Source organism: Myotis nattereri (assembly GCF_964212035.1).
Source record: "Myotis nattereri genome assembly, chromosome: 16".
In the NCBI taxonomy this organism is placed as follows: domain Eukaryota; kingdom Metazoa; phylum Chordata; class Mammalia; order Chiroptera; family Vespertilionidae; genus Myotis; species Myotis nattereri.
In genome coordinates this window covers 36,668,552-36,685,497 of record NC_138091.1, presented here as the reverse complement: position 1 = coordinate 36,685,497, position 16,946 = coordinate 36,668,552, and the positions used below count along the sequence as shown (strand labels likewise).

Below are 16,946 nucleotides of genomic sequence, written 5' to 3'. Positions count from 1 at the left end.
ATTATGTTCATTTTGTAACAATGAAAATACATCCTGCATATCAGATATTTACATTACGATTCATAACAGTAGCAAAATTACAGTTATGAAGTAGCAACAAAAATAATTTTATGGTTGGGGGTCACCACAACACGAGGAACTGTATTTAAGGGTCGTGGCATTAGGAAGGTTGAGAATCACTATCCTAGTGAGAGAGGATGGTAGCTTGGGTCAGGGTGGTGGTGGTAGAGTTTGTGAGAAGTAATGTATGATTCTGGATATACCTATGACAATACTGCCTAACTCAATGCTATTACTAAAAACTAACCTATGGCATTACACCCCCCCCTCCCCCATTTTCTATCCTAAATTCTCTGTCTCTTTTTTTCTTTTTTAGTTGTATTATATACCTGTGTTTGCCTAAAAAATTAGAGGAAAGCCAACAGATAAAAGCTTTGTTGGAAGGGCAGAAATGCTAAGGCAATTGCAAAACATACAGACACAGCTTTTTAAAGTTTCTCCACATTACTTTCGCGTATTTTTAAATTTTACAAAAAAGTGTACTGTAAGTTATTTTATTGGACTTAGATTTTCAACATTATTCCTAGAATTCATCTGTGTTATTTTATGTAGCTGTAGTTCATTCATTACTCACTGCCTCGTTGAGCAAATATACTGTAATTTATCTATTCTCCTCTTGGTGTACATTTGAATTTTCCCTTTTTAAAAAAAATATGTCCAGTGCTATTATTCTGAACATTTTTGAACATGCCTCCTGCTACATTTGGGCTAAAAGGATTTTTGGGTCTATATTCATGAGTAGAATTGCTGGGTGGGCCCCAACTGCTTTCGCTCAGTGGATAGAATGTTGGCCTGCGGACTGAAGGGTCCCAGGTTCAATTCTGGTCAAGGGCATGTACCTTGGTTGCTGGCACATCCCCAGTAGGGGGTGTGCAGCAGGCAACTGATCGATGTTTCTCTCTCATCGATGTTTCTAACTCTCTATCCCTCTCCCTTCCTCTCTCTAAAAATCAATAAAATATATTTAAAAAAAAAAAGAGTCCCGGGTTCGATTCTGGTCACGGGCATGTAACTTGGTTGCAGGCTCGATCCCCAGTAGAGGGCGTGCAGGAGTCAGCCAATCGATGTTTCTAACTCTCTATTCCTCTCTGTAAAATCAATAAAATATATATATTTTAAAAAGAATTGCTGGGTGGTGAAGTATGCAGATTTCAACTTGGTTGGATAATGACTATTTTTATTTTGTGTTGCTGCTTAACAAGCCACCTCAAACTGAATGAATGGTATAAGAGAAGCTATATTTTATTTTCCTTATAGATTCTTTGGGTGAGAATTCAGGGGACAGTTGGAGTGGCTTATCCCTGTTTCAGGATGTCTAAGGCCTCAGGTTAGGAAGATGCAAGTATTTCCAAGATGGCTTCCCCCCTCACTTGTGTGGTACCTCGTTGGGGATGTCTAGAGGACTTTGCTCAACTGGGCATCCTTGGCAAAGTGTGCCTACACTTGGACTCTTCATCATAACAGCCTCAGGGCTGTCAAATTCTGTATTTAGCAAAACAAGGATAGAAGCTTCCTGTTCATTTATAAACTAGTCTGGGTAGTCACCTAGTGTCACTTCCATCAGATTCTATTGACTGAAGTAGTCAGAAGCTCTCTCTGATTCAAGGGGAAGAGACGAGAACACTGCCTCTCAATTGGAGGAGTGTCAAAGAATTTGCAGCCACCTTTAAAATTAAAAAAAATTTTTTTAACACCTTTTTGTTTTGTTTTTGTGTAGAAAGGAAGGGAGAGAGATAGAGAGTTAGAAACATCGATGAGAGAGAAACATTGATCAGCTGCCTCCTGCACACCCCCTACTGGGAATGTGCCTGCAGCCAAGGTACATGCCCTTGACCAGAATTGAACCTGGACCCTTCAGGCCACAGGCCGACACTCTATCCACTGAGCCAAACCGGTTAGGGCTACACCTTTTGTTTTTTATTTATTTTCAATTTTTAGAGAGAGAGGAAGGGAGAGGGAGAGAGAGTGAGAAACATCCAAGTGAAAGAGAAATATTGATCAGTTGCCTTCCTGATGTTCCCCGACTGGGATATCAAACCCACACCTGAGTATGTGCCTTGACTGGAATTATACTGGCCACTTTTCTGGGCATGGGACAGTGCTCAAACAACTGAGCCATACCTGGTAGGGCAAATTGTTCTAAACTTTATCTGATCAGAATCTTTCTGTATGTTGTAATTTATAACCTTCATCTTTGAAGGAATTAACATCTCTGTTAAAATGCTGAAGCAATTATCTGATGAACTTTAATGGGATTAAGACTTGTTTTTTGGAAGCTGGTTACCTATTGACTCAGTTGACTGTCAGTCAAGAGTCTAATGACTCCCTTAGGCATTACTTTCATTATCTAATTTTAAAATGATTTGCACATTCTTTTTTTTTTTTTTAATATATTTTATTGATTTTTTACAGAGAGGAAGGGAGAGAGATAGAAAGTCAGAAACATCGATGAGAGAGAAACATCGATCAGCCGCCTCTTGCACATTCCCCACTGGGGATGTGCCCGCAACCCACGTACATGCCCTTGACCGGAATCGAACCTGGGACCCTTCAGTCCGCAGGCCGACGCTCCGTCCACTGAGCCAAACCGGTTTCGGCGATTTGCACATTCTTTAATAACATTTCAGTCAACAATTATCATTGAGTCCTGGCTGGTGTGGCTCAGTTGGTTGGGCATCATCCCCATGCACTGTGTATGTTTTTCTTTTTATATGGTTCCTGCTTATTTCTTTTTTGTTTTTAAATATATATTTTATTGATTTTTTTACAGCGAGGAAGGTGAGAGAGATAGTTAGAAACATCGATGAGAGAGTAACATCGATCAGCTACCTCCTGCACACCTCCTACTGGGGATGTGCCTGCAACCAAGGTTAGAGATCAATGATAGAGAATCATTGATCAGCTGTATGTGCCCACACCGAGGGTTGAGCCTGCAACCTGGGCAATGCCATGACCGGGGATCAAACCGTGACCTCCTGATTCATAGGTCATGCTGGCTGGGCTCTTATTTCTTATTGTTAGTTGAACCCTTGTTCCATCTCCTTTGCAGTTGCTGCAGGGTTTGCCTGGTATTGTGGGACCAGGGGAGCGAAGAGCCAATCCGGATAGCTTTCTGTTGCTAGAGTGAAAGTCAGGAAATGCCATGCCTGGGTTACCTTCTATTGAATGGGATTTTTAAAAATGCCCTGTCACTATGGTGTTCTATTCCTGAGGTTCCTTATCAGTTCACCTTTCTCTTAAGATGTATTCTTTGTTTCTAAACCATCAGAAGCTCAGTAATATTTCTGAAAGTATGGTCTTACATACTTCTTGCATAAGAACTATCTAAGAGGCTTATTCATGCAGGTCCTCAGGACTTCAATTCTCTGGTATTTCTTATACACACTGAAGTTGTAACATTACTCCTGGAGGTTGAGCATTGATAAGACATGTTTGTTCTTTGATCTTTCAGTACCTGCCTAAGCAATAGTAGTAACTAAGTGGCAGGGTCACAATTTAGAGTTCAGTGTTCACTGACTCCAACACCATGTTCTTTACAACAAGCTATATTTTATTTCTAAAGTGAGAAAAAAGTGTTTCTTTATAGGGATTCTGTTAATATACAGTTAATCTATTCAGTTAAATACAAAGATTTCTTTGTTCTAGAGATAGCCAGAAACAAGTTTTCATGGAATAAGACGAGCTGGCATGCTCTCCCCCCCCCCCCCCCCCTTCCTCCTCCCTGTCAATATGTACATTGTACTTTTCTACTCTTTCACTCTCCTTTAAGGAGCCCAGGGCTGGGGAGTTGGCGAATGGTGAAGAGAGGAGGATTGTTTTATTTCTATCTAAATTGTGATGTTTGTGAGAAGCTTTAAGTTGTAGGATGTGATCCTTGTCAGTCTCTTGCTTAGGTGAGTGAACTGGATAAAATAATAGCTGTTCTTTAATTTATGGCTATTGAGTGATTGGAATTATTTAACTATTTAGGGGTTTCAAAGGAGGAATTAATCTCACATACAGAATGTCAATATTCTAACCTCAGTGTGATTTGTTTATTTTTTTTGAAAGGATCTAAAGTCGAATCCACTCTAAAAAGATGAACTCTCGAGGCAGAAAAATGGTTGGTTTAATCTGGAGGAGCCACTCTGGAGTAGCAGTTCTTTGAATAACTGAGAGCCTTTCAGTATTAACTTTGTCATTTTGCTTTATTCCTGCAATATAACAGAGTTCTACTCAGTAACTAGGCCAGCCGTGGGCACACTACGGCCCGCAGGCCCGTTTGAAATGAATAAAACTAAAAAAAAAAAAAAAAAGACCGTACCCTTTTATGTAATGATGTTTACTTTGAATTTATATTAGTTCACACAAACACTCCATCCATGCTTTTGTTCCGGCCCTCTGGTCCAGTTTAAGAACCCATTGTGGCCCTCGAGTCAAAAAGTTTGCCCACCCCTGAACTAGGCCCATTTTTGTTCTGAATCTTCATGCTTAGATTCCATGTCCAGTCCTATAGCCAGACAAGAAGAACTATAAGCCACTTGCATCTTTTTTTCTCATTCCGTAGTTTTCTCCATCAGAACACTTCATTGTGTTTTCTTAACAATTTGAAATTTAAGCGGTACAAACAGCTAAACACATCTTAGATTTTTCATATTTCCTAGGAATTACATCTTTAAGATAATATTTTTAAAATATATTTTTATTGATTTCAGAGAGGAAGGGAAAGGAAGAGAGAGAAACATCAATGATGAGAGAGACTAATTGATTGGCTGACTCTTGTACGCCCCACACTGGGGATTGAGTCTGCAACCCAGGCATGTGCCCTTGACCCAAATCGAACCTGGGACCCTTCAATCTGCAGGTTGACGCTCTATCCACTGAGCCAAAGCGGTTAAGACCAAGATATTATTGACAATTGATTTACATTTAAAACACATGGCAGGTAGTGTCCCTAAGAAGACATAGATAATTTAGTTGAAGACCAGTCAGATATATATGCCATGACTTGGAAATATACAACATGTAAATAACAAAATAAGAGAATCACAATGAGCTTGAAGAAAATGAAGTAATGAATTATGAGGTACAATTCACCAGGAGAGACTTTCCCAGAGGGAGGTGGGTTTTAGGGATAAAATTAGTTCTGGATATTTTCAAGTTAGAGGCGTATATAGGGTATGACAAACAGATTGGCCTGAGTATTGCAGAGGGGATTATTTTATTATTTGTGGTAGATTATATATTATGTATCTGTTAACCTGATTGTTTTTTTGTTTTTGCAATTTTATAACTTTATTCGACATTCAGTTCTCATCCACATTAACTGCAGGTTTTTGAAAGTGGTGACAGGTACATAGGTGATCAATGTATAAAGAGCTTGTTTGGTGAATCTTCATCCTCATTACGATTTTCTGGACAATTGTACCCAGATAAGAAATGGAACATTCCTTATTCCTTTGGCCCAGACAGCTTTGTTCAGCCTGGTGTTAATGCCTGCATCTTGGAGTTCCCATCTCCTTCTTGGATCTCCTTGCGTGTCCAAGTGGCATGCTTCTTGAAACCCACACCGTGGGTGTGCGTGTGAATGTTGATGGTATTCTCTGGTCACCACCTTACTGATGGCAGAAAAGCCCTTCTTCTCACCACCCTCCTTTGTGGGAGCCATTATGCCCTGTCCAAGTTGAAAAGAAAAAATGTTACCATGTTTAATAAAAAATTGACAGGTGGTCATTGAGAAGTGTTTGAAATATCTTAAATAATTATTTAAAGGTTGGGTGTGTTTTAGTACATAGTCTTAAACATGTAAAAATTAAATGTACAAAAGTACAAATAATTTATGAGCTGATCTACAGAACACTAAATAACAAACTAAAGGTAGTTTAGAAGTGTGTCTGTTTATAAAGTTCAAAAGTGTAGACTTTGAGACAAAGATTTAATTGGCAAAATCCACATTGTGAGGAATTCTAAGGGACAGATAACTCTGTTTTCTACTACAAATAAATTGCAAGGGAAAAAAAGAGGAAATTTGTTACAAATTTGAGATGTATTAACTAAATACAGCGTGTGGATCTTATTTAACCTTTAATTTCGACAAACCAATTGAGACAATCAGGAAATTTGACTGATGTTTGACATTAAGGAATTAGTGGTTTTTAAATTATGAAAGTATGTATACATTTTAAGTAAACTTTACTTTTCAGAGGTACATATGGAAATATATACAGATGTAATGATCTGATGACAGGGATTGGCTTCAAAATTAATCTATGGATTTGAGGGATAGATGTTATAGATGAAGTTGGATGGTCAAGAGTTGCTAGTTATTGAAGTTGCTTGATGGTTATGTGAGAGTTTGTTATATCTTAGTTTGTATTTGAAATTTTTTATTTATAAAGAGTCCAAGATAAATGACAGAATATGGGGCCAAGATCAGGACAGCTTATATTGTTTCATGAAGGTGCCCTGGCTAGTGTGTTCAGTGGTTAGAGTTTTGGCCTGCATACTGGGTCTTGAGTTTGATTCCCAGTCAAGGGCACATACCTGGGTTGCAGGTCAGATCCCCATCCCTGGTTGGGGTGCATTCAGGAGGCAACGAATTCATGTGTCTGTCACATTGATGTTTCTCTTTCCACCTGTTCTTCCCTCCTTCCTTCCTCTCTCCTCCCTCCCTCCCACCCACCCATTGTTGGTCAGGACACATGCCCAAGTTGCAGGCTCAATTCCTTGGTAGGGGGCTCACAGGAGGCAGCAATCTAACCCCCAGGTACACGGGATGCCCAACCAACTGAGCCACACTGGCCATAGCTAAATTTCTTTAAAAAATTCAATGGAGAGCTTGCTTCGGCAGCACATATACTAAAATTGGAATGATACAGAGAAGATTAGCATGGCCCCTGGGCAAGGATGACACGCAAATTTGAAAAGCATTCCATATTAAAAAAATAAATCAATGGAAACAATGTCCTCACTCCTTGGGTGAGGCTTAAAAAAAATTAAAATGAAAAATGTTAACTTGTATTACAGATTTTATATGATCTGGCCCTACCTACCTATATCCAGTATGAACCTCAGTGCATGCTTTACCTTGTTCACTCTCTGAGCTCCATCTCCATAACCTGTATACACATCATTTCTTCCTAAAACACACCACAATTTCCAGTATTTTCTATGTCTCTCCACATTCTCTACTCCTCATCCCAGGCAAATTAGCCTATCCAAAGTCCTAATTTATTCTTTGGAGCTCAGATTAAATGTTTATAGCACAGAGAAGTCCAGATTCTTCCCTCTAAATCTGATGTCATAGTTATTATCTCTTACCTGATATTTTGTATGATTTTTGTTAACATTTGCCTTCCCCGTTGAACTCTAAGCTTAATGAGCCACAGTTCTTGTCTGTTAGTATTGTATCCCCAGCACTTAATAAAACTCTGCTAAAGAATAAGTGCTTAGCCTTGCCTGCGTAGCTCAGTGGTTGAGCATCAACCTATGAACCAGGAGGTCACCTATGAACCAGGAGGTCACGTTTCAATTCTCAGTTGGTTCAGTCCCCAGTGTGGAGCGTGCAGGAGACAGCCAGCCAATCAATGATTCTCTATCATCATTGATGTTTCTGCCTATCTCTCCTCCCTTCCTCTCTGAAATCAATAAAAATATATATTTTTAAAAAGAATAGGTGCTTAACTATTTAATCTTCACTTACCATCCACTGGTCACCAAATTCTCTCACCTGGGTATCACATAATGTCCTGGTTGAGGTCTCTATTAACATTCTTAATTACCTCCCCCTCCCAATGTGTTTTTATCCTAATAAGATCATCCTATTCTCCAGCTTAAAAATTCCATGGTGCTATTCACTTGCTCCCAGCATACAGTTGAACATACTCTTTGTGATCTGAGGCCTCAAATGATAAAGCCTTTACTTACCTACTTCTTGGGTATTTTGTGAGACTCTGACTTTTTGTTAGTCCCTAGGATTGCGAAGCACCTTGCTCAGCACTTTCACAGATTGTGTTTCTTCTGCGTGAACAACTAATCCTTTCATTTATTTGCCTGGTAAACTACTTTAAAAAAAACCATTTTGTTAATTTTTAGAGAGAGAGAGAGAGAAACATCAATTGGCTGCCTCCTGTGAGCCCCCTACCAAGGAATTGAGCCTGCAACTCGGGCATGTGTCCTGACCAACAATCTAACCAGCAATCCCCAGGTACACGGGATGCCCAACCAACTGAGCCACACTGGCCATAGCTAAACTTCTACTTTCATTGTTATTCCTCTAAATGTCACTATGTCTTGGTAATCTTCCTTGTTACACTCCAATTAGTTTTCTTTTACCCCATAAGACACATTTATTGCATCTTGCAATGTTAGCTTATATCACAATCATTGCTAAAAATTAGTTTGTAATTATTTAATGTTTGCTTGTTTTGCAAGATTATAAAGCTCTATGAAAAAAAGAATGGACTTCACGTAGCTCACTGCTGAAATCCCAGGTCTCAATGACTTTTTAAAAAAAAAATGATGAATAAAGACATCTGTAATTGGAAAAAAATATATTTGTTAAATGGAAGGGGGGAGGGGAAGAAGAGTTCAGGAGTTCATGGTGGATTGAAAGCTTGTCTGAAATAATCTGCCAAAATGCACAAAACTTATTTCTGTTTCAGAGATAATCTGGTTTAAGTAGTAACACAAAAAGGTTAAGTGCTCATCCTTCAGAGTATAGGGATGAATTGGCAGTTTAGAATTGGCTCTGGCACATTTGTCTCCTATTACTACAAACCTATAAAAAGCTGTTGTAACCTAGTTAGAGTGACAGATACAAACCGATTTTTAACCCGTTCTCATCCGAGTTTTGTTTTCCAACTGAAACATGGGATATTTCCTCCATTTCTAAATTTTGGTGGAGGGGGAGTAATGTCATTGAAGTTGTGGCTGAACACAGCGTCTATTCTAATATAACTACTTTGGTTTTACTAGTTGGAGTCGAACAGCCTTTCAGATGACTATGAAGCCCAACCCTCAAGAAACTCAGGATTCTATTGCTAACTGAAAACAGCTATTTCCTACATTATTTTGCCTCAGAGTTTTTTTTCTTTTTACTTCTCTTTTCCTGTCCCCTTTTATATCTTTTATGATATGAAATTGAAATCCAAGGTTATATTTATTTATTTTTTAAAAAATATATTTTTACTGATTTCAGGAAGGGAGAGAGAGAGAAAAATATCAATGATAAGAGGAAATCATTGATTGGCTGCCTCCTGCACGCCCCCTACTGGGGCTTGAGCCCACAACCCGAGCTTGTACCCTTGACTGGAATCGAATCTGGGACCCTTCAGTCTGCAGGCTGATGCTCAATCCACTGAACAAAACCAGCTAGGGCTAAGTTCTTTTCTAATGCACATACTATACTTTGCAGTTATGATTACATCATTTTATGAATACATCAACTGGTGAGGCAGATGCTGCTGTCATTTCTAGAAGTCAGTTTACATTGTCAGACTATATACATTTTTAAAAAAAATGAGAACTTGGTTTCAACTTGTCTTCCTGCTCTTTCCCCTATTTGTTTCACACTGCTCTTGAGCCAAGTATTGAATACTGTTGGTATCTACATTTTTTTTATGTGACTTTCAGAAATGCCAAGATTTTCTATTCTTGTCCTATCTAGCAGCTATGTGCTCTGATGTTTGGGGGATGATAACAGTTTTTCTTACTGTATTCTACTAGTTTTATAAGACATCTAAAGAACCTGGAAATTACAGAATTTAGGTGCCTGAGTGGATTGGACTAGAAGTAGGCTTGCAGCCAACATTGATACAGATAATTGTACTTAAAAATGAAAGTATCTTTAAAAAAGTATCTTAAGCTTTGCGCAGTGGCAGTATCATAGCCAGTGAGGTTTATCCGAGGCGCAATTATTGCTTAAAAAAAAAAAGTATCTTGTCCTATCTCAGTGATGGCGAAACTTTTGAGCTCGGCGTGTCAGCATTTTGAAAAACCCTAACTTAACTCTGGTGCTGTGTCACATATAGAAATTTTTTGATATTTGCAACCATAGTAAAACAAAGACTTATATTTTTGATATTTATTTTATATATTCAAATGCCATTTAACAAAGAAAAATCAACCAAAAAAATGAGTTCATGTGTCACCTCTGACACGCGTGTCATAGGTTCACCATCACTGTCCTAGCTGGTTTGGCTTAGCAGATAGAGCCTTGGCCTGTGGACTGAAAGGTCCCAGATTTGATTCCTATCAAGGGTACATGCCCACGTTGCGGGCTCAGTCCCCAGTAGGGGGCGTGCAGGAGGCAGCCAATCCATGATTCTCTCTCATCATTGATGTTTCTTTTTTTCATTGATGTTTTCTCTCTCTCCCTTCCTCTCTGAAATCAATAAAAATATGTTTTAAAAAAGAAATCCATATAAAAAGTATCTTTATAACTTTTGCTGACTCCATCAAGATTACCAACCTATAAATGCCTTGTTTCTAAAAAAAAATAACCCTATATAATAAACACCTAATATGCCAAGTGTCCAGTCGTCCGTCGGTTCAGCCAATCAAAGCGCAATATGCTAATGATATGCTAAGGCCGCTCAACCATTCGCTATGACATGCACTGACCACCAGGGGGCAGATGCTCAACACAGGAGCTGCCCCCTGGTGGTCAGTGTGCTCCCACAGGACAAGCACCGCTCAGCCAGAAGCCAGGCTCATAGCTGGCAAGTGCAGCAGCAGTGGCAGGAGCCTCTCCTGCCTCTGTGGCAGCGCTAAGGATGTCCAACTGCAGGCTTAGGCCCGCTTCCTGTGGGCTTAAGCCATCAGTTGGATATCCCCCGAGGGTTTCTGGACTGCAAGAGGGTGCAGGTTTGGCTGAGGCATACCCTCCCCCACCCCCAGTGCAAGAATTTCATTCACCAGGCCTCTAGTTGGATAATACTTTATCACAATGGTTGACTTGAATGGCTTATATTTGGACCATATAAAAGTTAGGATATCATTGCTACCCTTGGTCTTAATTATCTGTATATATAAAAGCCTAAGCGACCAAACGACCGGTCGACTGGTAGCTGTGACACGCACTGACCACCAGGGGACAGATGCTCAATGGAGCTTCCCCCTGGTGGTCAGTGTGCTCCCACAGTGGGAGCGCCGCTCAGCTGACAACAGGGTGCCAGACGCTGGGCTCACAGCTGGCGAGCACAGCTGCAGCTGCACAAGCCTCTCCTGCCTCCGAGGCAGCACTACTGAGCAGTGGCGGCAGTCCCAGTGGGGCTGGGATGAGCGGGTGCAGAGGCACCTGGCCTGGGCTCAGGCTCCTCCCTGGCTGCCTGCTGCTTCACGCATTACTACATACCCTGAGGGGTCCCGGATTGAAAGAGGGCTCAGGCCAGGTTGAGGGACCCTACTGGTGCATGAATCCGTACACCAGGCCTCTAGTAATATATGATTAAGTATTAAATCATTTCTAAACCTACTGTGGTTAAATTTGTTTTATTATTGACAACATAACACCCTATCAGGGGTCTATGTTAAAGTTTACTTATAGTCACTCAAAATTTTAGGAGTATGTATATTTTGATTGGAAGTGGGCTAAGGACAGTGTAACTGTTGCTTCTTTCTTGAAAAATAATTTTGTGGGAGATTATGAAATACTATGATTACAGATTATACTAGATGCCATGCTACCCCTCTAATATTTAAGGAGCTTTAAAATGTTGCCATGTTTCTTTTTGTTATTTAAAGAGAAGTCAGTGTGCTTGTTTTGGCAGCACATATATTAAAGAGAAATCAAGCATTACATAAGAGGTAGAGCTAAAATCCAATTTCTTCGTTTCCAGACCCTTCTTATGAATTTGTTGTATATAAGTTCTGTGAATTTTTAAAAAATACATTTTTATTGATTTCAGAGAGGAAGGGAAAGGGAGAGAGAGAGAAACATCAATAATGAGAGAGAATCATTGATCAGCTGTCTCCTACTGAAGATTGAGCCTGCAACCCAGGCATGTGCCCTGACTGGGAATGGAACCATGACCTCCTGGTTCATAGGTCAACACTCAACCACTGAGCCACACTGGCATGTTTTTATACATTTATTATTTATGACAATCTTTATTGTATGTTTATTCTTTTTTAGTTTTTTTAGTTTTCTCATTTCACATTGCTGAGATTTAGTCATGTTGATACATGTAATAATTAAACTGATAAACAGTATTCCATGAATTCCTCTACTGGTGTGTATCATAGTATTTATTTTTGTTTAGTTTGTTTTTAGTTTTTCCATTGAACATTGTTCTGAGATATAGTCATGTTGATACAGATAGTTCTAGTTAATATTACTACAGAAAATTTTATAAAAGGAATAAATTATAGTTTATCTATTTTCATACTTTAGCAGATTAGATTAACTGATTTTTAGTTATAACAGGTTCTGTTGCAATGAACGTTTGTGCTTACAGAGGTATAGGTTATGTTCTCTGAATAAAATTTCATGATGGATAGGTATGCACATTTTCCACCTACCCAAGTACAGTATTTCCAAATTGCTCTTCAAAAGTGGTCGTGCCAGTTTTTATTGTTATTAGTAAATCATGAATTGTTGATTTTTACATTTCACTGACACCTGGTTTTTCCAAGCTGAGTTTAAAACTACTTTTTAATATTTGACCTAATGCTAATATTTTAACCAAAATCTAACAAGACATAGCATATTTTTATGTATGTATTGGCCATTTGGAATTCTCTTATGTGAATTTTCACTTTGTTCATCTTTTATTAGATTTTTTTAAACCTTACTGTAGTTATATATTTTGATATTTAATCTTTAGCTACGTGTGTTGTTTTATTTAAATCATTCCCCTGAAGCGCCAAAGATACTCTTCCTTTGTTTTAAGTTTGGCTTTTCAGATTGAGAAACTCTAAAATTATGCAAGTATATCATGAAGAAGGGATCTAATTTTACTTTTTCCATGTAAAGAACTGGCCACTTCAATACCATTTGTTAAATAGTACAGTATTTCCCCACTGGTATGAATGCCAATTTTTTGTATATTCAGTTTTAAGTTTGGGGGCTCTGTATTCTGTCACATAGGTCTTTTGTCTTTCTAGACTGCCTTAATTATCTTAGCTTTCTGTAATTGTGTAATACGATTTTTTTCATCATATTTTTTTTCTCAGAATTTCTCTACTTTTGCTCCCTTTTTCTGTGTAAGTTTTTGGTTCTGTTTGTCAGCTTCCATTAAAATCCCTGTAGGGGCCCTGGCCAGGTATCTCAGTTGGTTAGAGCATCATCCCAATACATCAAGGCTGCAGATTCAATCCCAGTCAGGACACATACAAGAATCATCCTTCTAGGCTGGTGTGGTTTAGTTCAGTGGTCGGCAAACTGCGGCTCACGAGCTCCATGCAGCTCTTTGGCCCCTTGAGTGTGGCTCTTCCACAAAATTCTGTGCATGGGCCACAAAGTTTCAGTCGCACTGTATGTGCGTGCCCGCACGTGGTATTTTGTGGAAGAGCCACATTCAAGGGGCCAAAGAGCCGCATGTGGCTCTCGAGCTGCAGTTTGCCGACCACTGGAGTTGATTGGGTATTGTCCAATGCACCTGGGGGTTTACCAGTTTGATTCCCACTCAGGGTATATGCCTGGGTTGTGGACTCGATCCCCAGTTGGGAGCAAAGCTGACCCATGTTTCACTTTCATGTTGATAATTCTTTCTTTCTCAAAAAGAAAAAAAATCAATAAATACTTTTAAAAAATATACATATATTTTATTGATTTTTTACAGAGAAGAAGGGAGAGGGATAGAGAGTCAGAAACATCAATGAGAGAGAAACATCGATCAGCTGCCTCCTGCACACGCTCCACTGGGGATTTGCCCGCAACCAAGGCACATGCCCTTGACCAGAATCAAACCTGGGACCCTTCAGTCTGCAGGCCGACGCTCCATCCACTGAGCCAAACCAGTCAGGGCAATAAATAGTTTTTAAAAAAGAATCAGTCCTAGCCAGTTTGGCTCAGTGTATAGAACGTTGACCTGTGGATTGAAAGGTTTTGGGTTTGATTCCAGTCAAGGGCAGATACCTCGATTGTGGGCTTGACTCTGTGCCATGGTCTGCAGGCATGCAGGAAGCAACCAATCAATGTGTCTCCTCTCTTGCATGGATGTTTCTCTCCCTCTCTCTCTCTTTTTCCCTCTCCCCCCATTCTCCCTCTCTCCCTTCTTTTCACTCTCTAAAAATCAATGGGGAAAAATATTCTTGAGTGAGGATTAAAAACAAAAAGAACCATCCAGTGAATGCATAAATAAGTAGAACAAATTGATGTTTCTCTCACCTTCTCCCTCACTTCCTCTCTCTGAAATCAATCAATAAATAAAGTTTATTTTTAAAAAGCCCTGTAGGGAATTGGAATTTATTAGAATTTATAGATATATGTGAAATTGCTATCTTTTGAAAAAAATCTCACTATTTATGTAGGTCTTTCTGTGTTTTTTTTTTAGGTTTTATTATTTTCTCTGTAAAGATCTTTTGTGTATAATATTACCATTTGTTGGTGTTGTGAATAGGTTTTTTTATGAGTATTTTTTACTTGTCACATGTAAACACTATTAGTTTTTATATGTTAATCTTGCCAACATTGCTGAATTCTTGATTATATGTCTTATGTTAAAGTAGAAAATACTTCTATTTCCTGGGGAATTAAAACCATTTCAGAGAAATTATGTGCCACAAAATCAGTATACTAGAAAGCAGTTTCAATTAGTTATTTGGGGAGTATCTATCTGTATGTGAATAGTTTTATCATTGTGTGTCCTGTGACAGATAGGGAGGCAGACAAACAAAATCTTTGATTTTTCTTAGCAATAGAGTTGGTCTACGTAAGGGCCTTGAGATGTTAAAAACCTTCCACCCCCATCCTATATAATAAAAGCCTAATATGTAAATTGTCCCTTCTACCGGGAGTTCGACCAAGGGGCTGGGCCGGCCAGCCAACTGCCCGCGGTCCCTTACCCTGGCCGGCCCTGGGCAGCAGGCAGCCAGGGGAAGGGAGGCCCCAGCCAGCAGCCATTAGGGACCCTACCCATGCACGAATTTTGTGCACTGGGCCTCTTGTTTAGTATAAATGTTGCTGCTATAAACACACACACACAGAAGATATGAAGACAGACAGGGAGAACTCCATGTGATCACAGAGGTAGAGACTAGAGTGATGCATCCACAAGCTAAGAACACCAATGATTGACAACGCCAGAAGCTAAGAGAAGGCACAGGACACATCCTTGGGAGGAATCATGGCATTGCCGACACCTTAATTTTGGTCTTCTAGCTTCTATAACAGTGAGAAAATACATTTCTGTTGTTTTAAGTCACCCAGTTTGGGATACCTTGTTATGGTAACCCTGGGAAGATAATACAGACTTTATAAAAATAAAAACATTGGCTCAAAAAACAAAAATCAACTCAAGTAAAAATGAAATGATTGAGTTTTAGCAATGGTGGGTGAAAAGATTGGCAAGTCCTCTTCCCCCAAAACAACTATTAAACTGTATAAAATGCTTACTGCAAAAACCATTATTTCAGGGCTTTGAAATAGACTAAAGGCATACAACAAATTTGAGGAGGATTTATTTAGTAAAAATTGTTAAACTTTGGGTAAGAATAGTAAGAGTCTAGTTTTGCTTTAACATGATCGCCTGCAGCCATTATCATTCTAAAAGCTTTCATTCCAAAAATATTTAAACACACAAATGATACAAGAGGATATTCTTATTGCAAATAGCAAAATGAATCAAATGAAACTCCACATTGATTTCCTATCCTCCAATCTCATCTCATCTCTCTGTCTTGGCGTTACTGTAGCTATACAGAAGCAAATAATTTGGTTTTGTGATTGTTTTGATATTTAAATAGTCATAGTGTACTATTAAAAAAATGTTGCTGCTACTCTTGGATTTCACTCAGTTTATTTTCTTATAGGAGGCGCAGGTCAGAATGGAGATGGGCTGCAGACCGAGCGGCTATTGTCAGCCGCTGGAACTGGCTTCAGGCTCATGTTTCAGACTTGGAATATCGAATTCGGCAGCAAACAGATATTTACAAACAGATACGTGCTAATAAGGTAAGGGATAAAAGTGTCTGGTCTTTTTCAGCCCAGCTAAAATCTACCATTATACCTTTTCTCCTATCCCTCAATGACTTAGCTATGTCAAAGAGAATGGTTTAATATGATCTGATATAGTGGTTTAATTTGTTTAAGAGCCTGCTGTTGCTTAGTGGAGTGCTGATAACACTGCTAGAATACAATGATAAATTGAACATCTGTTTAAAACGAATCAGTTTGTATACCTGAACTAACAGGAAACATAAGATAAAAACCTAGATAATGTATGCCATTGACTATTAACTGTTATTTGTTATATTTATGAAAAAATGGTCATGACTAAGAAATTTCACCTTGTTTTTTTACATAGATGCATTCTGCTTTTCCCGGTAACTAAGTTGCCCTTGCTTTCTTGAGGCAAAATAGGGTCTTTCCTGAAAAGTTGTTCAGGCAGAATTAGACATTGACGGTTAAGATTTTGATTTTCTTGTGTCCTCCCATCTGCAGAGAGCTGATTATTAGTGCACACTTTTATCTTTGACAGTGACACTGTATGTAGTTTTTCTTCTTAAAATTCAACTTAGAAGAATTCTCTGCTCGGTTTGTCTTTGATTGAGGGATAAGTGTACATGGAAAATAAATCCATTTAACAAATAGTTGAGTGCCTATTGTATACTAAGCACTGTTCTCCTTAGTGAGGTCACAGTGGTAAATAAAAATCCTACTTCTGTGAAAATTAAGTTCTTGCAAGGTATTTTTTGTATTCACTTGATGCACTTGAGCTTCATGACTGCACACATGGGTCTAG

At 38.9% G+C, this 16,946-nt stretch overlaps 1 protein-coding gene and 1 pseudogene across 3 annotated transcripts in view; one reads left to right on the top strand and one right to left on the bottom strand.

The window, feature by feature from the left end:
• Nucleotides 1-16,946, top strand: part of KANSL1 (KAT8 regulatory NSL complex subunit 1) — a 120,704-nt gene that overhangs the window by 39,214 nt on the left and 64,544 nt on the right. For both annotated transcript variants that reach the window (XM_081109043.1, XM_081109042.1), the window contains exon 2: nt 16,015-16,156. In XM_081109043.1, the coding sequence (XP_080965169.1) occupies nt 16,015-16,156 (142 nt within the window). The remainder of the gene's footprint in view (nt 1-16,014; nt 16,157-16,946) is intronic.
• LOC308532576 (large ribosomal subunit protein eL31-like) lies at nt 5,327-5,707 on the bottom strand (annotated as a pseudogene). Its single transcript has one exon. The product of its transcript is annotated as a large ribosomal subunit protein eL31-like (transcript).